The sequence below is a fragment of the Fukomys damarensis genome, unplaced genomic scaffold, assembly GCF_012274545.1.
Source record: "Fukomys damarensis isolate Sample0158 unplaced genomic scaffold, DMR_v1.0_HiC HiC_scaffold_16, whole genome shotgun sequence".
NCBI classification, from domain to species: Eukaryota; Metazoa; Chordata; class Mammalia; order Rodentia; family Bathyergidae; genus Fukomys; species Fukomys damarensis.
Genome location: NW_022900928.1, coordinates 26878126 through 26896407, shown reverse-complemented (window position 1 = coordinate 26896407; position 18282 = coordinate 26878126). Strand labels below are relative to the sequence as shown.

The 18282-nt window shown below is 52.8% G+C and overlaps 1 protein-coding gene across 1 annotated transcript in view; it reads right to left on the bottom strand.

Annotated features, from left to right (window-relative positions):
- Window positions 1–18280, bottom strand: part of Arhgef17 (Rho guanine nucleotide exchange factor 17) — a gene marked incomplete at its 5' end in the record, with an annotated part of 57389 nt that extends 39109 nt beyond the window's left edge. The window contains one exon of the mRNA XM_010603342.2: window positions 15758–18280. Coding sequence (XP_010601644.1) covers window positions 15758–18280 — 2523 coding nt within the window. The remainder of the gene's footprint in view (window positions 1–15757) is intronic.
- Window positions 18281–18282: the final 2 nt, after the last annotated feature.

Below are 18282 nucleotides of genomic sequence, written 5' to 3'. Positions count from 1 at the left end.
TTCCACTCCTAAGAAGTGACTTCCATGCAAAATGATGTATACATGAAAAGCTTGAGATGGGTGTGCCTAACCCCAGCACTCTGGGAGGTTAAATCAGGAGGATTACAAGTTTGAGCCCAGCCTGGACAACTTAGCAATTCACTGAGAACCCATTTCAAAATTAAATGCATGAGGGCCGAGGATTCAGCTCAGTGGCACCATGCTTGCAAGCACAAGGTACTAAGTTCAATCCCTGGTACAAAAAAAGAAAAAGAATGAAGTGGGCTAGGCATGTAGCTCAGTATGAAGGCCCTGGGTTTAACTGCCAGTACAGAAAAAAGAAAAGAAGAAATTTGTTCACTGTAGCACTGTGTGTAACAGCAAAAATCTGTGAATAATCCAGATCCACTTTACCATGTGGTTCCATAGAGTATGGCACTTACTCAGTTGAAGAGCATGTAGCACAGAAAAGAGATTGGGAGCCCTCAAAGTACTGAAAAGGTAAGTTCTGCATGGGACACTAATGTGCAAAGAGCAAGGGGCAGAGCAGTGTATCATGTGCTGCCACCTGTGCGGAACCTGGGGGACACTGGCTGATATTTCAGATAGGAAAGATCCACAGAAACCCAGCACCTAGCTATCCTGGAGTGGGGCAGGGGAGGGAACAAGCAGCTGGGTGGGAGGCAGACTTTTTATCCTTTTTTCATAACCACATGAATAGATTATCTATTCAAAATAGTGAATTGAATTTTTTTTTTTAAATCCACTTCCTGGGTGGAGGAAGAGTGGTAGAGAGCTTGCCTACTGTGCTATAGGCCCTGGGTTTTATCCGTAGCACTGCCCCCCATCACCTTATGATCTAAACTGCTGTGGGCTCCAACTCTGTGTCTCAACTGTGAGCTGCCTCTGTGCCCTTCACTGCTCTTCCTCTCCTGGGAGGACTTCTGGATTCCCCTAACCTCAGGGCATCACTGCCCCAGCCTTGTCGTTCATCCTCTGCTATTCTGGTTGGCACCGCCCTGCATTCCCAGCCTGAACACAGGACCAGGTCCCAAGGTGGCTCCCACTGGATGCAAATTGCTGCAAAGAACAGGGTGCTGCCCTGGAACTAGAGTGTGGATGGAGCCATTGTGTTGACTGCCTTTGGTTTCCTCACTGGTCCACTCTTGGACACTGCCATCTCACAGGGGACATTTCTTCAGGAAGTCCTCCCTGCTCCACCATGCATGGAGAGAGGGGCCTGGCTCCCACCCCTTCTGCCCAGAACTGTTGGATTCCTACTTCAGGCCCAATCCCACCCTGTAGGCTGAGCCTCCTTCCCCTGGACAGATGCCTCTCTCAGGGAACTCAGCTCATCTTCCTACCAGATGATTCTCTAGGACACTGTCAGAGACACCACCACCCCCATCTGCTTTCTCCATCCCTGGGAACTTCCTCCGCTAGAAGAAACTACTACATTTCAACTCACTTTGGGGCTTCCAACTTATCCCCAGCCCAGCCACCAGACATTATTACATTCAATCCTCCTAACAACTCTATAATCAGTGCCATCATCATTCTGTCCATTTTACAAGTGCATGCACTGAGCCACAGAGAGGGTAAGCACTTACTCATGGTCACACAGCAACACCTGAACCTACTCTACCTGGCTCCAGTCTGTTCTAACCATTACATCAAACTGGCTGGGTAGAGGATCAAGTCTAAGCAGTTAGGCTGACCCCCGTCACCCTCAGTGACCTGCTCCTTGCTGACCTACCAGAGTCAAATTTCCCTTCCCGTGTCACATTCTGGCTGCATCATGTCCTGGCCACACTGCATTCTTTCTTAGGTTCTTAGGCTTCTGTAACCTATTTTTATTCTAGGCAACTGTTGCTCATCCTCTGTTTTTTGAAAGAATGGGGCTGGCGACATATGGTGGGCTGGTAGGCTGGTGCCTGAGGTGGGCAAACTCCAGTAGGCAGCCTCAGGGCTCAGGCCTCCTCCTGTACATGCTTATTCACATTATTTTTACTCTCAACTCTGGGAAAGTCCTTCCTGATTCTAGCTTAGATCATTCCTGGGCCTCTGGAGAATATACCACAGGTCAGTGTGACTAAGCCAGGCCAAGAAAGGGTATACTTCTGGGAGCACAGTTGGCTGGCAGCACCTAACTCCCTCAGAAGGTTTTTTTTCTGGGTCACAGTCATAGGCAGGCAGGATCTCCCACTGCTCTGACGGGCTGTCCTCCTGATCAAGGGGGCCCAGCTCAGCTCCAGAGATCCTAGATGGAGGCATCACCTGCTCATACGAGTCCCACGTGCAGGTGGGGTGCTCCATCAGCCTGCTTCTCTTAAGTCCTGACCCCAGAGTCATCCCTGCCCAGGGCAACAGGCTGGCTCCACTTCTGAGCCTGAGACACCAAAAGGGAGGCCATCCCTGTTTCTTTTCATGTATGGGTTCCCCTCTGCCCTTAACAGGCACTTTACTTAGTTTTCTATTCCCACCCCCCACTACTGGGGATTGAATCCAGGGATTCTGTATTGAGATACATCCCCAGCCCTTTTGTTTTTTTTATTTATTTTTAAATTTTGAGACAGGGTCTCACTAAATTTCTAAGTTACCCAGGCTGGGCTTGAACTTGTGATCCTAACTCAGCCTCCCAGGATGCTGGGATTACAGCATGGCGTGCTACCACGTCCACCTTCAGCAGGTATTTTGATTGAATCCTGGCAGTTCCGTGGAGGTACCTGGGGAAGACGTGGTCTGAGGGGCAGACACATGCTACCTTTTCTTAAGGCAGTGAGGTCAGCCAGCTTACAGTTCAGGGTCAAGATGACACTAAAGAAAAAGTTCCATTATTTTTGAAAACTCAGAAATTATCAGCCAGGGATTAAGTCCAGATATTCAGGACTGGCCTTCGAGACTCCCCAGGGTCTCACAACCTTTCCTTGGTCTCCTATGACCTTGGTTCTCAGAAGCCTTTATTTCTTTTTTTCTTCGTATTGGGGATTGAACTCAGGAACTTGTGCTTGCTAGGCAGGCACAGCACCACTGAACATCCCTGGCTCCTTGGGAATCCCTTCTTATCTTATAGCCTAGTATTAGCCCTGTACCTACAGGCACCATGGACCTTGGTGGAACTGAATTTTACAGGTTACCCTGGCTCTCGACCTACGACCTGAAGCTTATCCCAGAGTTAAATCAGAGAGAAAAGTCAGGAGTACTGTGCAGTCAGTGCCCAATCAGTCCACCAACAATAAGCACCCAGTCCTCAGATTGCTGGATTCACCCAGGGGAATTAGGGCTTGCTGCCAGGCAAGGAGTGGGCTGAGGCCCTCTCCTGACTCTCCTAATTCTGGGATTCACTGCCCAGCCCAGACCCTTGTCAGGTCACATCATCCAGATGGATGATGAATTATTTATGTTACTTGTCCAACTGATATCTACCTACTCCCAACTTTGTTAACATCAAAGCTTGCTCTAGGGAAGGTCTGAGGAGTTCCAGGCTAGGTCCTCTCTTCTCCTACTTGCACAGATGTTTTTCTGAGTATGAAGTCTGCTGAGGTTGAAAAGGAGTGTGAGTATATATGAGCGTGAGTGTGTACATGCATGTACATGAGTGTATATGTTGCACACCTCCAGCTTTGCCCGCAGCAGGATGGGTGGGGACTACTGTCAACTTACCCTACAGTGTGGTAAGTGTTGGTTCCTGTATGTGTCCACCCTCCAGCCCATGGGCTAGGCTAGGGCTCCTGTCTGTACACAGCCCTGAGCACACAGACCAACACTATGCCTTCCCAAGTCCCACAGCCCAGGCCTGGCCACACAGAAGGTAGCCTGATGCCTGAGGGAGGGGGCCACAGTGCTGCCTGGGGACTCATGGGACAGGGCTCAGGGTGAGGGGCCCAGAGGGAAACAGGGCAAGAGGCCAAAAATGGGGGAGTCCGCCAGGGCTGGCTATGGGTCTGGGCTTCTCTGGGCTCTTTGTCCAAATATGGAAGGTTTTCTTGTCTCCATTTGAGTCACGCCGGCCATGGCCCAAGAGATCTGCTTTCCAGATACTGCAGGCGGGACTGAGCCAGCACTGCCGGCCTGACCCCCCTTCTCCTGCCCTGGCCCAACTCAGCACCTTCTCAACATCCTGGGCTATAGAGCTCTTCCCAGCAGTAGGGAGTCCAGTCCCACCTCAGCTGTTCCCCAGCACCAAAAACAGAACCACTGGGACCATGAAGGCATGAAACACTCATTCCTTCTGCTGACCTGTCCCCTCTTCTCACTTCCCTAGGGTCATTCCTCCAATGAGTCACTCAACTCATATTTACCATGTAATAACTATCTGCTAGTTTCTGGGGCTAGGACCCTGGACTGAATCCTGTGAGATGATTGTTTCCTTGTGTGCCCAACTGGATAATGATGCCCACCCCAGGCAGTCTTGAAAGCCAGGAATCTGAGTGGCAGTCCTGCCTGGGTGATGGAGACAGGCCATCTGGTTGACTTCCAGCTCTGCCACTCACTGAGTTTTCCTAACCCATGTAAACTCCTTCACAGTACTGTAGCTCACAGGGGTGACTGGACCTCCTTACAGGGTTGTTGTGAGGATTGAGTTAATACATGTGATGTGCTCAGACCTACCCCCAGCCCCAGGGAGACTTTATGAGCTTTGCTGCTATTCCTTGTGACAATCCACCCTTGATCAGTAGACCTCACCTCTGAAGGTTCTCCCCCTGCTTCCCCCCTATCTCTCTGTAATAAGCAAAATTCACTCTGCCAGACTTAGAATGAGGCCAGCTTGGGTTCAAATACCACCTTTCTATTGGGCTTAGAGACCTGAGCTAGGCACTTCACCTTTCAGGTTCCTGCCCTACCCAGAATTGGTACTAACCTGTTACTTGATCCTTTGCCCATGTGCCCGGGTCCACCTGCCTGGTCCCCAGGGCAGAGCCAACAAGTGGGTAGTGTGGGTAATAGGGGGAATCTCAGAGTAGTGCCCAGGGCAGAATAGCCCCTGGGCAGGTTTCAGTTCTCCTTTTCCTACCGCTCCCACAGTATTTATTTAATAAATGTATATCAAAGTTCCATTGAGTACCAGCAACAGGAGGATTTGGCCAAGGTGGGGACACCTGTCCAGAACCAAGCACTGGGTCCCAGAGAGACCTGGGGGCTTCCACTGCAATCTCTACACCCAGAGACTTTGATGTGGGTTCCCACTAACCAGAACGGAAATGCACTAGCTATTTGTCCTGGGGCAGGGGCAGTTTGACACTTGGGCTGGGAAGCCAGGAAACAGCCTATACAGACCTCTTCAAGAGACCTGTACCTGGCCAGGAACCTTTACAGAGGGAAGTGGGGAGACAGAGGGTCAGAAGAGACACAGGTCCCACGATCCAGGAACAAGAGCAGAGCCAAGGACAGAGGAGAAAAAAGAAGAAATCAAGGAGCTCCCAGGGAAGAAGCCCTGGTGTGAGTGAGAAGTAGTTGCCCGGAGGACAAAGGAGACCCAGGCCCAGGTGATGAGGCTGGGCAGGCAGGGATTAGTGCCGCCCTACCACTTTCTCATCCTCTTCCTCTTCTTCCTCCTTCTCCTTCTCCCTCTCCTCCCTCTCCAGCTTTGGGGCCAGGCCCCAGACTATTTTTAGCTAGGGCTGAATTTAGCCATTCCCTCAGGAAATTCCTCACCCGCCCCAGGCAACGCCCTGCTGGCCTTCAGGAGAAGTTTGGAAGTGACTGGTCCAGTAAAAGGGGAGAGGAGAGGCCCTGACACAGCAAGAAGCCTGGAGGGTTCTTAGGCACCTAATGGGGAAACAGGTTCCGATCAGGCCCCCAATCTAAATTGCTCCTTTCTCTACAGCCCCGGCACTACTTCTCTTCAGCACAGCCCTGGTCCCAAGAGTCTAGGAAGCAGCATCGAAAGGGTTCTTGGCCTCTCACCTCAGGACCCATCGTGCACATGGTGAGCAAGGCTGCCTGCAGTCTGCCCACCAGTCTTACTCCACCCCATCCCAGCTTCAGAGCACCCGTGTATCCTGGAACCACATCTGGGATTCCACTTCACAGGTGGGGAAAACGATGCAGAGTAACTTGTCTTAAGTCAGAGGCAGCAAGGCAGCACAGCCTGATCCTTCCCTCTGTCCAGTGCTCCCTGTATCAGGCCTCCCACAGAAGGTCCACTGGGGATGGCACGTGGAGCTTGCCTGTTCCCTGGGGACCCCTTCCAAGGCAAGGTCCGCACGGCATTTGCTTCCCGGAGCCCAGGCTTTCATCTCCCTGTTCCCACAGTCTGACCATCCATCACTGCACCGAAGATGGTTTCTAGTGGGCGAATCAGCTCATTCTCCTCCATGGCTCCCGCTGCCCACGCCATTCAGCTGAACACTGAGGCCTTCAGCCTGGGTCCTGCATACACAGCCTCTGTCTGTGTGCTCTGATCAAACCGAGACGTCTATGTCCTCCTGGCCTTTGACACATACAGCAGCTTCCTTCGCTTCCCTGGCTTAGAATGATTTCCTCAGATGCCTAGTAAACCATGTCACCTACTCTGAAGAACTCTCAGCGGCCTCCTCTACCCAGCAGTTCAAGTGTGGGGCTGGAGCAACAGTTAGGAGCACAGCAGAGATTTCTGAGTCTGGTCCACTGTTGTGGGGCCTTGGCAAACCTTTTCCCTGGCTGGGCCTCAGCTTCCCCATCCTAATAATGCAGAGGTGAGAGGTGGTTAGAGTACGTGGCTGGTGTTTAAGGGTCTGTCTAGGTGGACCATCCTAGCATTCAAGGACCTAGTCTTTTTCCTCCTGCTCTCCTGGCCTGCCAAAAAGTTTGACATCTCATCACCAGGCCAACCTAGAAGACAAAGAGAGACTGAGGGGGCTGGAGAGAAACAAGGAGCAAGACCTCAGTGATGTATGAGCAGCCAGGAAAGATGGAGTGGGCAAGGCTTTTAAGAGGGGAGGGGTCCCTTCCCATCCTCCCACCCTTTTCCTTCCACATCTGCTCCTTAACCTCCAGTACCCTGTCCTGGGAAAGCACTGAATGTTTGTCCAGGGGGTGAGGAGTGGGGTCTCAGCTGTCCCAGGAGGACTGCTGTGGGGCTGGCGGGCAGCCAGGAGTGCAGCCTCCTTCCCTCCTACTCCACAGTGCTGCAAGAAGCAGGGCCAGATCAACCTCTGGGAACCAGTAAACAGGAAACAGACACCAACCTTGCACTTGCTCCCTCAGCTGGCCCAGCCACCACAGCCCCCATTGCTCTACCACTGGCCCAGGACTTGCCTCGTCTCTCCCCAGCTCCAAGATCTCAGGACAACAGGCAACAGAACTGAGAAAGTAATGATCTCAAAATCACGAGCAAAATCAAGCTAAAGAGTCTGGACTTTGGGAAAAAAATTCAGACCCTTGTCTTGAAACCACAGAATGCTAGAGTTAGAGTGACAATCTCAAAAACAAATACTAAGTGGCCATATATTTGGGTGCTGTCTAGACCCAGGGTCCTGAGCTGAAAGTACCAGAAGAATGACTTCTTTGCTCTTGTAGTAACTCCTTCTCATCTCCAATTTACAGAGCAGGAAACTGAGGCTCAGAGATGAGGCCCAATGATATGGGATTTATCACCCAGCAATGGAGTTAGATTCTGGCCAGGTACACAGATTCTCCAACTCTCTGCTGCAGAGGGGCTCTAAGCCCAGAATGGGAAGCAGAGTGTCTGAGCTCCACCTGTTCTGCCTCCCAAATGGGCTGAAACATCTTTAAACAAGTTCTAGGTTGGGGCTGGTGGCAACACAAATAGAGAAAGAGCTGGATGGGGGCAGTGGAAGTGTAGCTCCCTGCTACTTGGTCCCTCTCTCTCCTCCCTATTTCCAAAGACCCAGACCACTGAGACACAAGCCCAACCCAGATATAGCCAGGATTCCAACCTGCCCTCCTGTCTTGAGCTTTATCTTGTTTTATGGCTAGAAAAAGGTAAGACTCTTAGCAACTGTTATGATGGGAGGAACTAATAATTTCCTGAATGCTTACTATGTGCCAAGCCATCTTGGCATGACTTCATTTCATCCTAACAATAATCCTCTGTGGAATGTTCCCATTTTACAGATTCAGGGGAGTCTATAAGTGCTTATCCTGGAGGACAGGGAGCTCCTTTTCATGTGCACCTTGGCTTGGATGGCCTGGCAACGATGCAACTTCTGCCATGTGTAGTGGTGCATACCTGTAATTCCTGCACTCTGGGAGGCTAAGGTAGGAGGATTGGAAGTTCAAGCCCAGCCTGGACAACTTAGCAACTCAAAATAAAAATAATAAAAGGGCTGGGGATGTAACTCAGTACAAAGGCTCAGGTTTAAACACCCAGTATGGGCCAAGATGGGGACACATGACATCTGACCGCTCCCTAGGGCCCCTATCTTTCCTGCTTGCCCTGACTCTGACTTTTCCTGCTAACTGTTCCCCTTGGGAGCTGCTATACCCCAATGTATAGTCAGCATTGGGCCATCCCCTTCTGGAAGCCAGCCCATCCCCAGAAGACCCATTGGCACTCCTGTCCTTGCTCCACTAGCCTCCTTCTGGGCCTCACCCATCTCAGGACCTTTGCTGAAAGCTCTTGGCAAGCAAGGATGGTGTCCACGCTTTCCCTGTGTGTCCCTACTGGCCATCAAGGAACTCAGTGGTTGGCTGCTGAATGAATGAATAGCAAAGGACCATGGAAAGAAACAAAGGCAGGGTAAGTGCAGCAGGCCCAGGCCCAGCACATACTGGAGACTCTGGATCTCAGAAGGTAAGAGCTGGTCCCAGGTAGATAAAATAATAGTTCCCCCAAATGTCTGTGTCCCAGTCCTGACAGCTCTTGAATATGTTATCTCATATAGCAAAAGAGATTTTGCAGATGTCATTAAAGATCCTCAGTTATCCAGGTGGGCCCACTGTAATCCCAAGGGTACATAGGAGGAGACAGGAGGGATCTGAAGACACTATCCAGAGTTAGTGAACCTATGGCATGTGTGCCACAGCAGGCTGTTTGTATTACTGAAAGCACTGAAATGTTTGCCATCACTGCTATGCATCTGACTTTGAAAATGGGAGAAGAGACCACAAACTCTGGAGTGTCTCCAACAAACCAGGAGGTGGAAAAGGCAAGGGGGCTGATTTTCCTCTCTAGAAGGGGACCTTGCTTTTAGCCCAGTGAAATCCACTTCAGACTTCTGACCTCAGTAACCATAAAGAAGCAATTTGTGTTGTTTTAAGCCACTAAAGTACAGTAATTTGCTATGGCAGCAATAGGGAGCTAATATACTACCCATCAGCATCCCCAGCCTCTGAAGCCAACCCACATCTTTCCCTCTTCAGGTGCCCTCTATGTCCCTCTACACCCTCTCCCTACCAGGGCAGGGTTTTAGAGCCTGGTGACTTCCCTGGAAACAAGCCAGGGAAGTTTGAATGTCCCATGCACAGCAACATCACCACTTCTGGTGACAGGATCTCAGAGTGAGCACCACAGCCAGCCATGAGTGTAAGCAAAGACCCTGTGTGTGGGAGTGGAAGGGAAGAACCCTAGAGCAGCACCACTCTGAGCAGGTGTCAGTAGCCTAAGGCCCAGCCTGCCAGCACTTTGGTCTGAAAGTGGAGATCCTGCTCAGGACAGCTGCTGCCCTCCCAGCAGCTCTGGAAGGAGGCTGGATTCTGGGGTCAGAGAGCCTGGAGAGATCTGTGGCTCTGAGAAGAGAAAGGACTCACTCATGGCCTCACAGCAGGGAACTGGTGAGGCTAGGCTGGATCCCGGGTCTCCTGATTCCCTAGCATGGTGCTCCATGTGCTCTACCAGGACACCCCACCTAGTGAACCCCACAGCTCCTGGAGGGGGGTCCTGAAAGCCCCTGTGAGGGCTCAGATAGCCTGGTTGTGACCTCAGGTCCCTGCGTTTCATGGGCTTGGGCTAACTCATTGCTCATAGCCGAGTAACCTGGCACTTTCTGTGTCCTCTCTACCTGGAATGCCCCAGACGCCCTGAGGGCTGAGATGTACAGGGGTGTGTGTGGGAGGGTAGACTCCCACCCAGAACCTTGGCTCCAATAGGCTCCTGCATCCCAGGGGGCCTGGGGCCCCCATTTCAGAGTGTACCAACAAGGCGCCAGGCTGCCTGGGCACATTTCCCAACAAGTGCGCCAGGGCTGCAAGCCTTTCTGGGAAACATGGGCTCTCCATCCCCCACCCTACCACCACCATCTCTGCCAACTCTGCTCAGTGGGAACTCTGTGGGGCCATGGCCTGGGAATGTGGATATCCCTCAGGTCAGAGCTCATATGTGAGCGTATATGTGTACCCAGTTCAATGGACAAGCCTCTGCTGGGGTGGCCAGGGCAGCCCACTGCCCCAGTCAATTCCAGGAGCTTTGTCATTCTCCCTTCCTATCCTAAGACCCCTCACACACTGCCCAGCCTTGGGAATGGCAGTAGCTCTGTGTTTACCACTAGGAGTCTGGGCCCTTCACAGTCCTCTGAGCTATAGTAGTAACCCATTACCCTTGGCCAAGAATGGTGGTGCATGCCTGTAATCCCAGCACTCTAGAAGGCTGAGGGCAAGAGGACTACAAGTTTGAGCTCACCTGGACAATTTAGTGACTCAGTAAGACCTTGTCTCAAAATAAAAATAACAAAAAAGGTTGGGCATAGTTCAGTGCAAAGGCTCTAGATTCAATGCCTAGTACAGCAAACAAAAACAACCAAAAAAGTAACCCACCATCCCACCACCTCTGCCCTGGCCCATGCCACCATCATCTCCTGCCCGGATTTCGCCAGTGACATCCTAACTGGCCTCAAGGATTCTACTCTGTGCTTTATAGTCCACCCTCACACAGCACAGCTCAGCTCAGGTCACAGTTCTACTCAGAGCCCTCCAACAGTGCCTGCCTCTCACCCTTTGAGTAGATGCAAAGTCCTCCACTGGCCCTGGAGCTCCCCCACCGGCTGGTCCACCTCTACCCTCTCTTATCTTTCTGATCTCTGATCTCCCACTGCTCAGCTCTGTGCACTACTCTTAAATTTGTTCCCCAAACATCTCAGGCAGGGCCTTTGCACTCACTGTTCCTCTCTGTGCACAATGCTCATCAACCAGTTACCTGACTTGCTTCCTTACTTCTTTAGGCCTCTGCTTAGGTAGATATCTCCTCAGACAGGCCTTTCCAGATTCCTTAATCCAAATTCCAGTGCCCTATTCTGTCGTTCTCAACTCTTGTATCCTTTATTTTTCTACCCAGGCTTTTCTAGTTCCCTGACACACAGACTCTCAATTTCCAAGCAGGTAACCTCACTAATCTGGAAGCACCATGAGAGCCGCCTCTATTTTGCAAGTTGCTGCATCCCTAGGCATAGAAGAGTACCTGACCTATATAGGTGCTAAGTATTTGTTCAATAGATGAATGCATTTCACTTTGCCCTATCTAAGGCCACCTAAGTCTCTGAAAAAAACATACCACACACAACCGGCCCTGCTCTTTCCCAGTCCTAGACTATGCCCCCCCGCCCCTAGAACCCTTCTTGAAGGTTTCAAAGCCAAGCCCAGGAAGAGCCTGCTCCAGGGAGCTTCCTCTGCCAACCCCTAGGCTAACATCCTAAATCTCACAGGACTGCTTCTAGATTCTTAAACTCTCTGAGCTCCGCTCCCAGGTGGCCCAATGCTGTGCAGCCAGAGAGATCACAGATAGGAGGGAGGAAAGCAGGAGGGGTAAATCCCTACACTGAGGAGCGGGGGACTAGGGATGGGATTAGCAACAGCCTCCCAAACCCAGCTGGTCCTGGAAACGTGGAGCTGAAAAATGTCACACTCCAGTCAGTCCATCCCCCAACCCTTCCCTGCAAGATGGGACTCATTCCTGGACAGCACTCCTCCCAACACCCCAGGGCCCTTGGGAAGGAGGGAGGCAGGGAATAAATAAAGGAAAGGGACAGCCTTGCTGCCTGTCCTCCCCCATTTCATCCTCCTGCTGGGTGACAAGACATTTAATTATAGATATTTGGTACTGCTCAGGATTCCAACTGTCCTAATTGCCTCAGCCCCTCCCGGCAGAACCAGTTTCCATGGAAAAATCACGGCAAAGAGCAAGGAGGGGAAGGAGAGACCCCCCCCCACAGCTCCCTGCCAAAGGGGTGAAAACAAAGGTGATAGGAAGAGCTACACCTGGGAGATGCTTGGAAGGCAGGGAGTTGGCTGGGCAAGCCAGGCAGGTTGGTGGCATGTCTGCTGGCAGGGGAGAGGAAGGAACAAAGCCATGGTTTTGATGCTCAGGCTTGGCTTTGCCAAGCTGTACTGTGTGACCTTGGGCCCAGCCTTCTCCCTTTCTGGGTCTCAAAGTTCTTCCTACCTCAACCCTAGGCTCTGGTGAATTAAATAACTATAACAATAGTGTCGAGGATGTTGGGGATATATAGGGATGCCCCGGATTCCACCACTTGTGCCCCCTTCTCAGATGGCAGACTGATTCCACTGAGAACAGGGACCTCTTGGATCCCTTCACTATAAGACAATGATATGCTAGAATTCACAGTGGCTCCAACAGTCCATAAGCCCAATTCTACACCATAAGGTAGCCAAGCTTTCACATTTTAAGACAAAACACTGTCTGGCATATAGTAGGCACTTTATAAATGTCAGCCATGGTTATCACTATTCCAGTATGCTGAAGTTCCATGAGTTCATCCATCTGATTCTGAGACAAGTCACTTCCTGTTTCTGAGCCACAGATGTTATGTATCAACTGGGTACTAGGTACCTGAGGGCAAAAATGGACTACAGGACTCTGTTCTAAGGCCAGAGTGGTGGAAGTCTGCCATGAGGAGTTACAGCCAGGATTCTCTGGACCTAAGTAGAGGAAACCAGCAGGGTGGGAAGGGCAGCAGGGAGGGCCAGACTGCAGATCTGCAAAGTTAGTTCATAGACTAGGTGACCAAAAGCTGCTCTCCTTCACTGGGGTCCTCAGTCTTTACAGCCACTGCAGAGCTGCCTTTCTTTTCCCTCCAGCTGTGTCTCTGACTCCTCCCCTTTCTCTGGACCATCCTGCAGGTTAAGCCCTTCCTCCAGAGCCTCACTGAGCAACTAAGTGGTCTATCTTCCCACTCTACAGATGGCAAAGCTGAAGCCCAAAGATGACTCTGCCAAGTCCCGAGTGCGTCAGAGGCTGAGTCAAGCCTGGTGTCCATGTCTCCAGAGATAGGACCACGTCACACAGAGGGTAACTATGGGCTCCAGGCTGGGAGAGATTCCCTACAGCCTGAGTGTGAGTCTGGGGTCTCGTTTGCCTTCAGGTTCTCCTGTAGCCCCTGGCTGGGTTCACATTGGTTTCTGCCCCATAAGAAAAATGTGGCTGCTCTTCTTGTTCCTTCTCATTCTGGAGCCCACACTATACCATCTCCACCCACAGCACAAGGAGTGTGACTGGAGCCCCAGGCCCCAGACAAGGGAACATTGTCTCCTCAAGGGAGGCCAGCAGGAGGGTGTGGGCAGCTGCTCCCCGTCTTCTGGAGCCAGAAGGAAGAGGACAGCAGGAGCGAGTCAGGATAGCAGATGGGAGAACTTTCAGACTTTATGAGAGGGTGGGGAACCGGGGGATGATGAATGTGAGACTCAGCCTAAATCAGTCTACCAGGTTACACAGAGGCCTGTGCCAGTGGGGGTAAGAGGAACAGAGGAAGGGCCAAAGGTGGTCACTGAGAAGCAGCTAGGGCAGTGGCTCTGGTTTTAACTCTCTCCTGCTTCTAGGGACAGAATGATCATACCTCCCCCTCACCCACAAAAGTCTGCCAGGCAGGGACTTTGCCCCCATTTTACAGAAGGGGAAAGTGAAGCAAAGAGCAGGCATATGACAGATCCTAGGCCTTACAGGGATCTGCAGCTGAGGCTCCAACTCTGCTCTTCTAATTATAGACTCACCAGCTCTCTCCCCTAAGAGGTAAGAGGGGACATCAAACCAGGACTGGAAAAGTGGGAGGACTGGAGCAGGCAAAGGCTTAGAGGCCAGGGAAAGCCTCCATCCACAACAGGGAGAAGACTGTATTATGGCAGATCTGTTCCAACTCAGCCCCCAAGGTGGGGGAGAGCAGACAGAGGAATGTGATAAAAAGTAGGAGGGAGCCAGTTCTGCAAAAACTCTCACCTCCTCTGTGGGCTCAATGCTTCCTCCTAGGGGTATCCTATATACCCAAGCTCCCTAAGTCTCCTGATTCACCCCTGCTCTCTCCTTCAGCTGAGCTCAGAACTCCTACAGGAGATCAAAACATGGGACAGGAAGCTGGAGAGAGGACTCTTGGCAGGAGCTGCCCATGCTCCCCCACCATCTTCCAAAGACAGAACTGGCACTAGTATATGGCCACATAAGCTTCTCCAACAGGATCTCAGAAGGATGAACATACCCTAAATTCCCTTACTCCCTACTCCCAGTCTGCTGACTCTGGCTTCAGCCTCCACGAAGAGCAGCAGAGCCAGGATCAGGGCGAGAGAGCTGAAGAGAAGGAAACAAAGGGAAAGGGAGTTCAGAGGGAATGTGAGAGGAGTGCTGGGAATGGGAGTGACCAAATTAGTCCAGGGTTTAGGGTTTCCAGGCTTCTCAGTCAGGGACAGAGTGGGAAGAAAGCTGCAGTCAGAACAACCCAGGTAATCCCTGAACTCAGCCCAGAACTTAAGAGCCTCAAATCTGGTTTCCAACACAGGTGCCAGGGTACAGGCCATCTAGATTCAGTCTAAACCCACCACCCAAAACCCAAGCACAAGTGAAGCCAAAAGACAGAAGTGAGAGCTCCAGGGAAAGTGAGAACCCAGAGCAAGGGGCCTGGTGGTTATGGGGTCATATCTGAGTCACTAGGAAAGGGGTACAGTAGAGAGTAGATAGAAGCAGGTAGGATGGGAGACCAGGGTCCCCATCCAGAACCATGGAAGCCAGAAGACTCTTGACTGGTGGCTGGAGCCTCTCCCAACCTCTCAGAGGGGCCCTTGTAGCTCTGCCTCAGCGGAAGCCCTCCTGACTCCCCGCTTCCCTAGCAGTGTCCCTCTAGAAGCTCCTCTAATTGAAGAAGCAGGCTGTCAGAACTCAGGCCCCCGAGTGCCCCAACTCAAATACAGATTTGCCTCATATCTGCACAGAAGCAGCTGGATGAAAACAAAGGCACCATCTTGTCTACATCCCTCCTGACCCAATCTTACAAAGATGGGTGGAGTGGGGTCTAAATCACAAGAAAAGCCAATGTTACACAGCTGGATGGGGCTGAGGTCAGAATCCCGCTCCCCTCCATAAAGTAAGGCCTTTGATCTCCCTGACTGCCAGCTGGGCAGCACAATGACATTCTGACCAGACACAGAAACCACTTGAGGAAGGGCAAACACATGCCAGTGGTGGCCCCTGTGCCTAAACATCCTACAAGGGGTCTGGCCAACAGTTGGGCAGCCAGGTTCAGAGAAAGAACTAAGGCTGTGCTGTGCACCACCACACTCACACCTTCATGTATTTACAACAAAGAACCCACACAGGAATCTCACAAAGACAGTCTCTGAAAACACTCAAAAGATTCACTAAGAACCTTTATAATCATTACCAGGACACCTTGGAGAAGACAAGAACCTTTGACATTAGCACCAGCAGAGCCTGAAGCCTCTTCAGGGCCTCCATGGGACAGAGCCTTGTGTCATTAACACACTTAGAACTGCCTGAAACTTATAAACACCCTTGGACCTGGGCACCTGGCCAGTGAGTACCTGCAAAAAAGTTACTGCCCAAATCAGTGCTGATGGTCTCCCTTTAGCCCCAACCGAAGGCCTCCCCACAAAAAGGACTCACCACCTGTGGCTTGCGGCAACCCTTGATGGCAGAGGCAGACTCATCTGGGACCCGGGTGGCCTCAGGGAGCCTGGTCTCAGCAGAGGGTGGTGCAACAGGAGTCAAGCAGGGCAGGTCCACAGGCATTGGGGCAGAGACCTCACCAGAGTGGAGAGTCAGCACGTACTGCTTGGTGACATCCTCAAGTGATGGTGCCTGCAATGTGGGGTGGGCTTGGGCAGGGAGGCCCACAGGCTCTGTCACAGCCACAATGGGGCCCACAGAGGTCAGGGGCTCAGGCACCACAATGGGCGTGAAGGTGGCAGGCACACTGGCATGGCGAACGTGTTTGGAGGAGGGCCGGGCCTGAGACAGGACACCAGTCTGGTCTTGATCTCTCTCCTCTTTTCGGAGCTCCTGGTGACTGCTCCGGGCTGGGCGCTTCTTGGAACCTCGTCTGATAAGCCGAGGAGATAGAATGTCAGCCAGCTTGGGGTCAAGGTGGAAGGCATGGTGGGCAGTGGAGGACTCAGGTAGTGCCTTGGGTAGAGCCTTCTCAGACTGTGCCCGACTCCTGGCAGGACCAGGGTCCTCTGGCTCTGCCCTCTGCTCCACAAGGGTAGGCTCACTGTTAGATGGAGGTAGCATGGGTTCAACTTCTCTGATGGGCTCCCCTCCAGGACCCTCAAATCCAGACCCAGCCAGCTCCCCACGACGACTGGGATCACTCAGAGATTTCTTCTTGGGGGTTTTGCCAGCAACTCTCTCTTCCCCTGCACGCCCCAAAGTACCAGGCCCCTGAACAATGCTCTGAATGACCTCCTGATAGCTCTTGCTCTCTTCACTGCCCACAGACCAGTCACTGTGGCCACTGGTCAAGCCCTCGTCCACAGCTGGGGTTACTGGAAGCCCTGCTTTGGTACTCAGTGAACCCAGGAGGTTGCTGTCCACAGAGAACCCAGAGGGCTCCTCAGAGGTGGCAGCCCAGTGGCGCTGTGGAATCGGGTCACTCAGGGACCTGTAAGCCTCACTTGCCTCCCCATTGCTCAGTTCAGTCCCACCTGGGCTTGAAGGTGGGACTTTGCGTCTCCTCCGGAGAGCACCTGGTGTGGCAGGGGTCTCAGGGGACATGAGGGCCCACCCACCCAGACTGTCCTCAGCCCCAGAGACATGGTGGTTCATCTGGGCAGAGGATGAAGAAAGAGGTCGCCACACCCCTGCCGTGCCCAGGCTGGAAAAGGCTACACCAGGAGGCTCAGGGTCTGCCCCAATGCCCTCATCGGTCAGACTGGACTCAGGTCCTGAGAGCTCCTCCTGAGACCGCTGCCCTCGAGTCATGTCCTCTGCCCAGTCAGGACTTCTAGGGGGGACATCACTTCCATCATCCTGCTGGGCACCCATGCGCTGGATCTTCTCAAAAACCTGACGAGCCTCCTGTACATATTGATCCTGGACCACAAGTGGCAGTGGATCCTCCTCAACATCAAGGCCTGCTAGCAGGAGCTCAGAGGAGCTGGGCTTCAGGGCACTGGTGCGGGGTAGACGCCGGGCCACCGGCTTCTCAGAGCAGGTAAACGACTTTGCCCTCCTCAGGGTGGCTGTCAAGTCCTTGAGCGTAGGGCGGGTGCCAGGTGATGCTGGGGCTTGGGAGGGCACCGGCTCAAGTTGCTCCACTAGGCCACCTACTGAGGTTGAGTCCCTGCCATCTAGGGGGCTGCTTCCAGGTCCCACACTGGGCTTTCGGACTCTCAGCTCAGAAAGGTCTGAGCGCAGAAAACTGAGAAGTGTCAAGGTCTCTGAGGCGATATCTGGATTTGACAGGGACTTTTGCTGCCTACTCTTGTTCGGCTCCAATACTCCATCCCTTAAGGCCCTGGTGATGCCCACAGGTCCCTTGGTTCGGCTTCGTGCCTGGGGCCGCAGGAGACCTTCCCCCGCTCCAAAGCTAGGAGAGCGGTACAACCCCCAGGTCCCAGAACCCCGGCCAGCCCACAGGTCGTCATCTTTGAGGGTCTCGGTGCTGGAATAGCGGCTGCTACCGCGAGAGCCCCCAGGGCTGGCCAGGTATGCGGGAAAGCTCACCTTGGCTACACGGAAAGCTCCTCCCACAGTGTCCGACGTAGGCCGAAAGCCCTCCTGGGAGCCCGAATCACAGGGCTGCAAGCCACTACCCCACTCCCGAGGTCCCTCTTCGCTAAGACCTCTTCTTGGAGAGATTGGAGGTTCAGGGCTCCTGACCACCCCTGCTGAGTCCATACTGCCCAAATTTAACCCATCACTATCCGGCCTGCAGTCCTGATCCAATAGGGCGCTTCCAGACCTGAACCCCGGCCTCCTCCAGGGGCGACTGCCCTCACCGTCTTGGTCCTCCTCACTGCCTGAGGAGCGGCCGCCGTGGTAGGCCGGACTCTGCGCCCCTGGCTGCAGTGGCGGGCCCTCCTCTTCCTCTTCGCTGGAGCTGGCAGCCCGGCTGCGGCTGACAGGATAGGAGGAGGCCAAGGAGAAGGAGGAGGAGCAGGAGGCCCGGGCCCCGGCCTGCGGTTGGG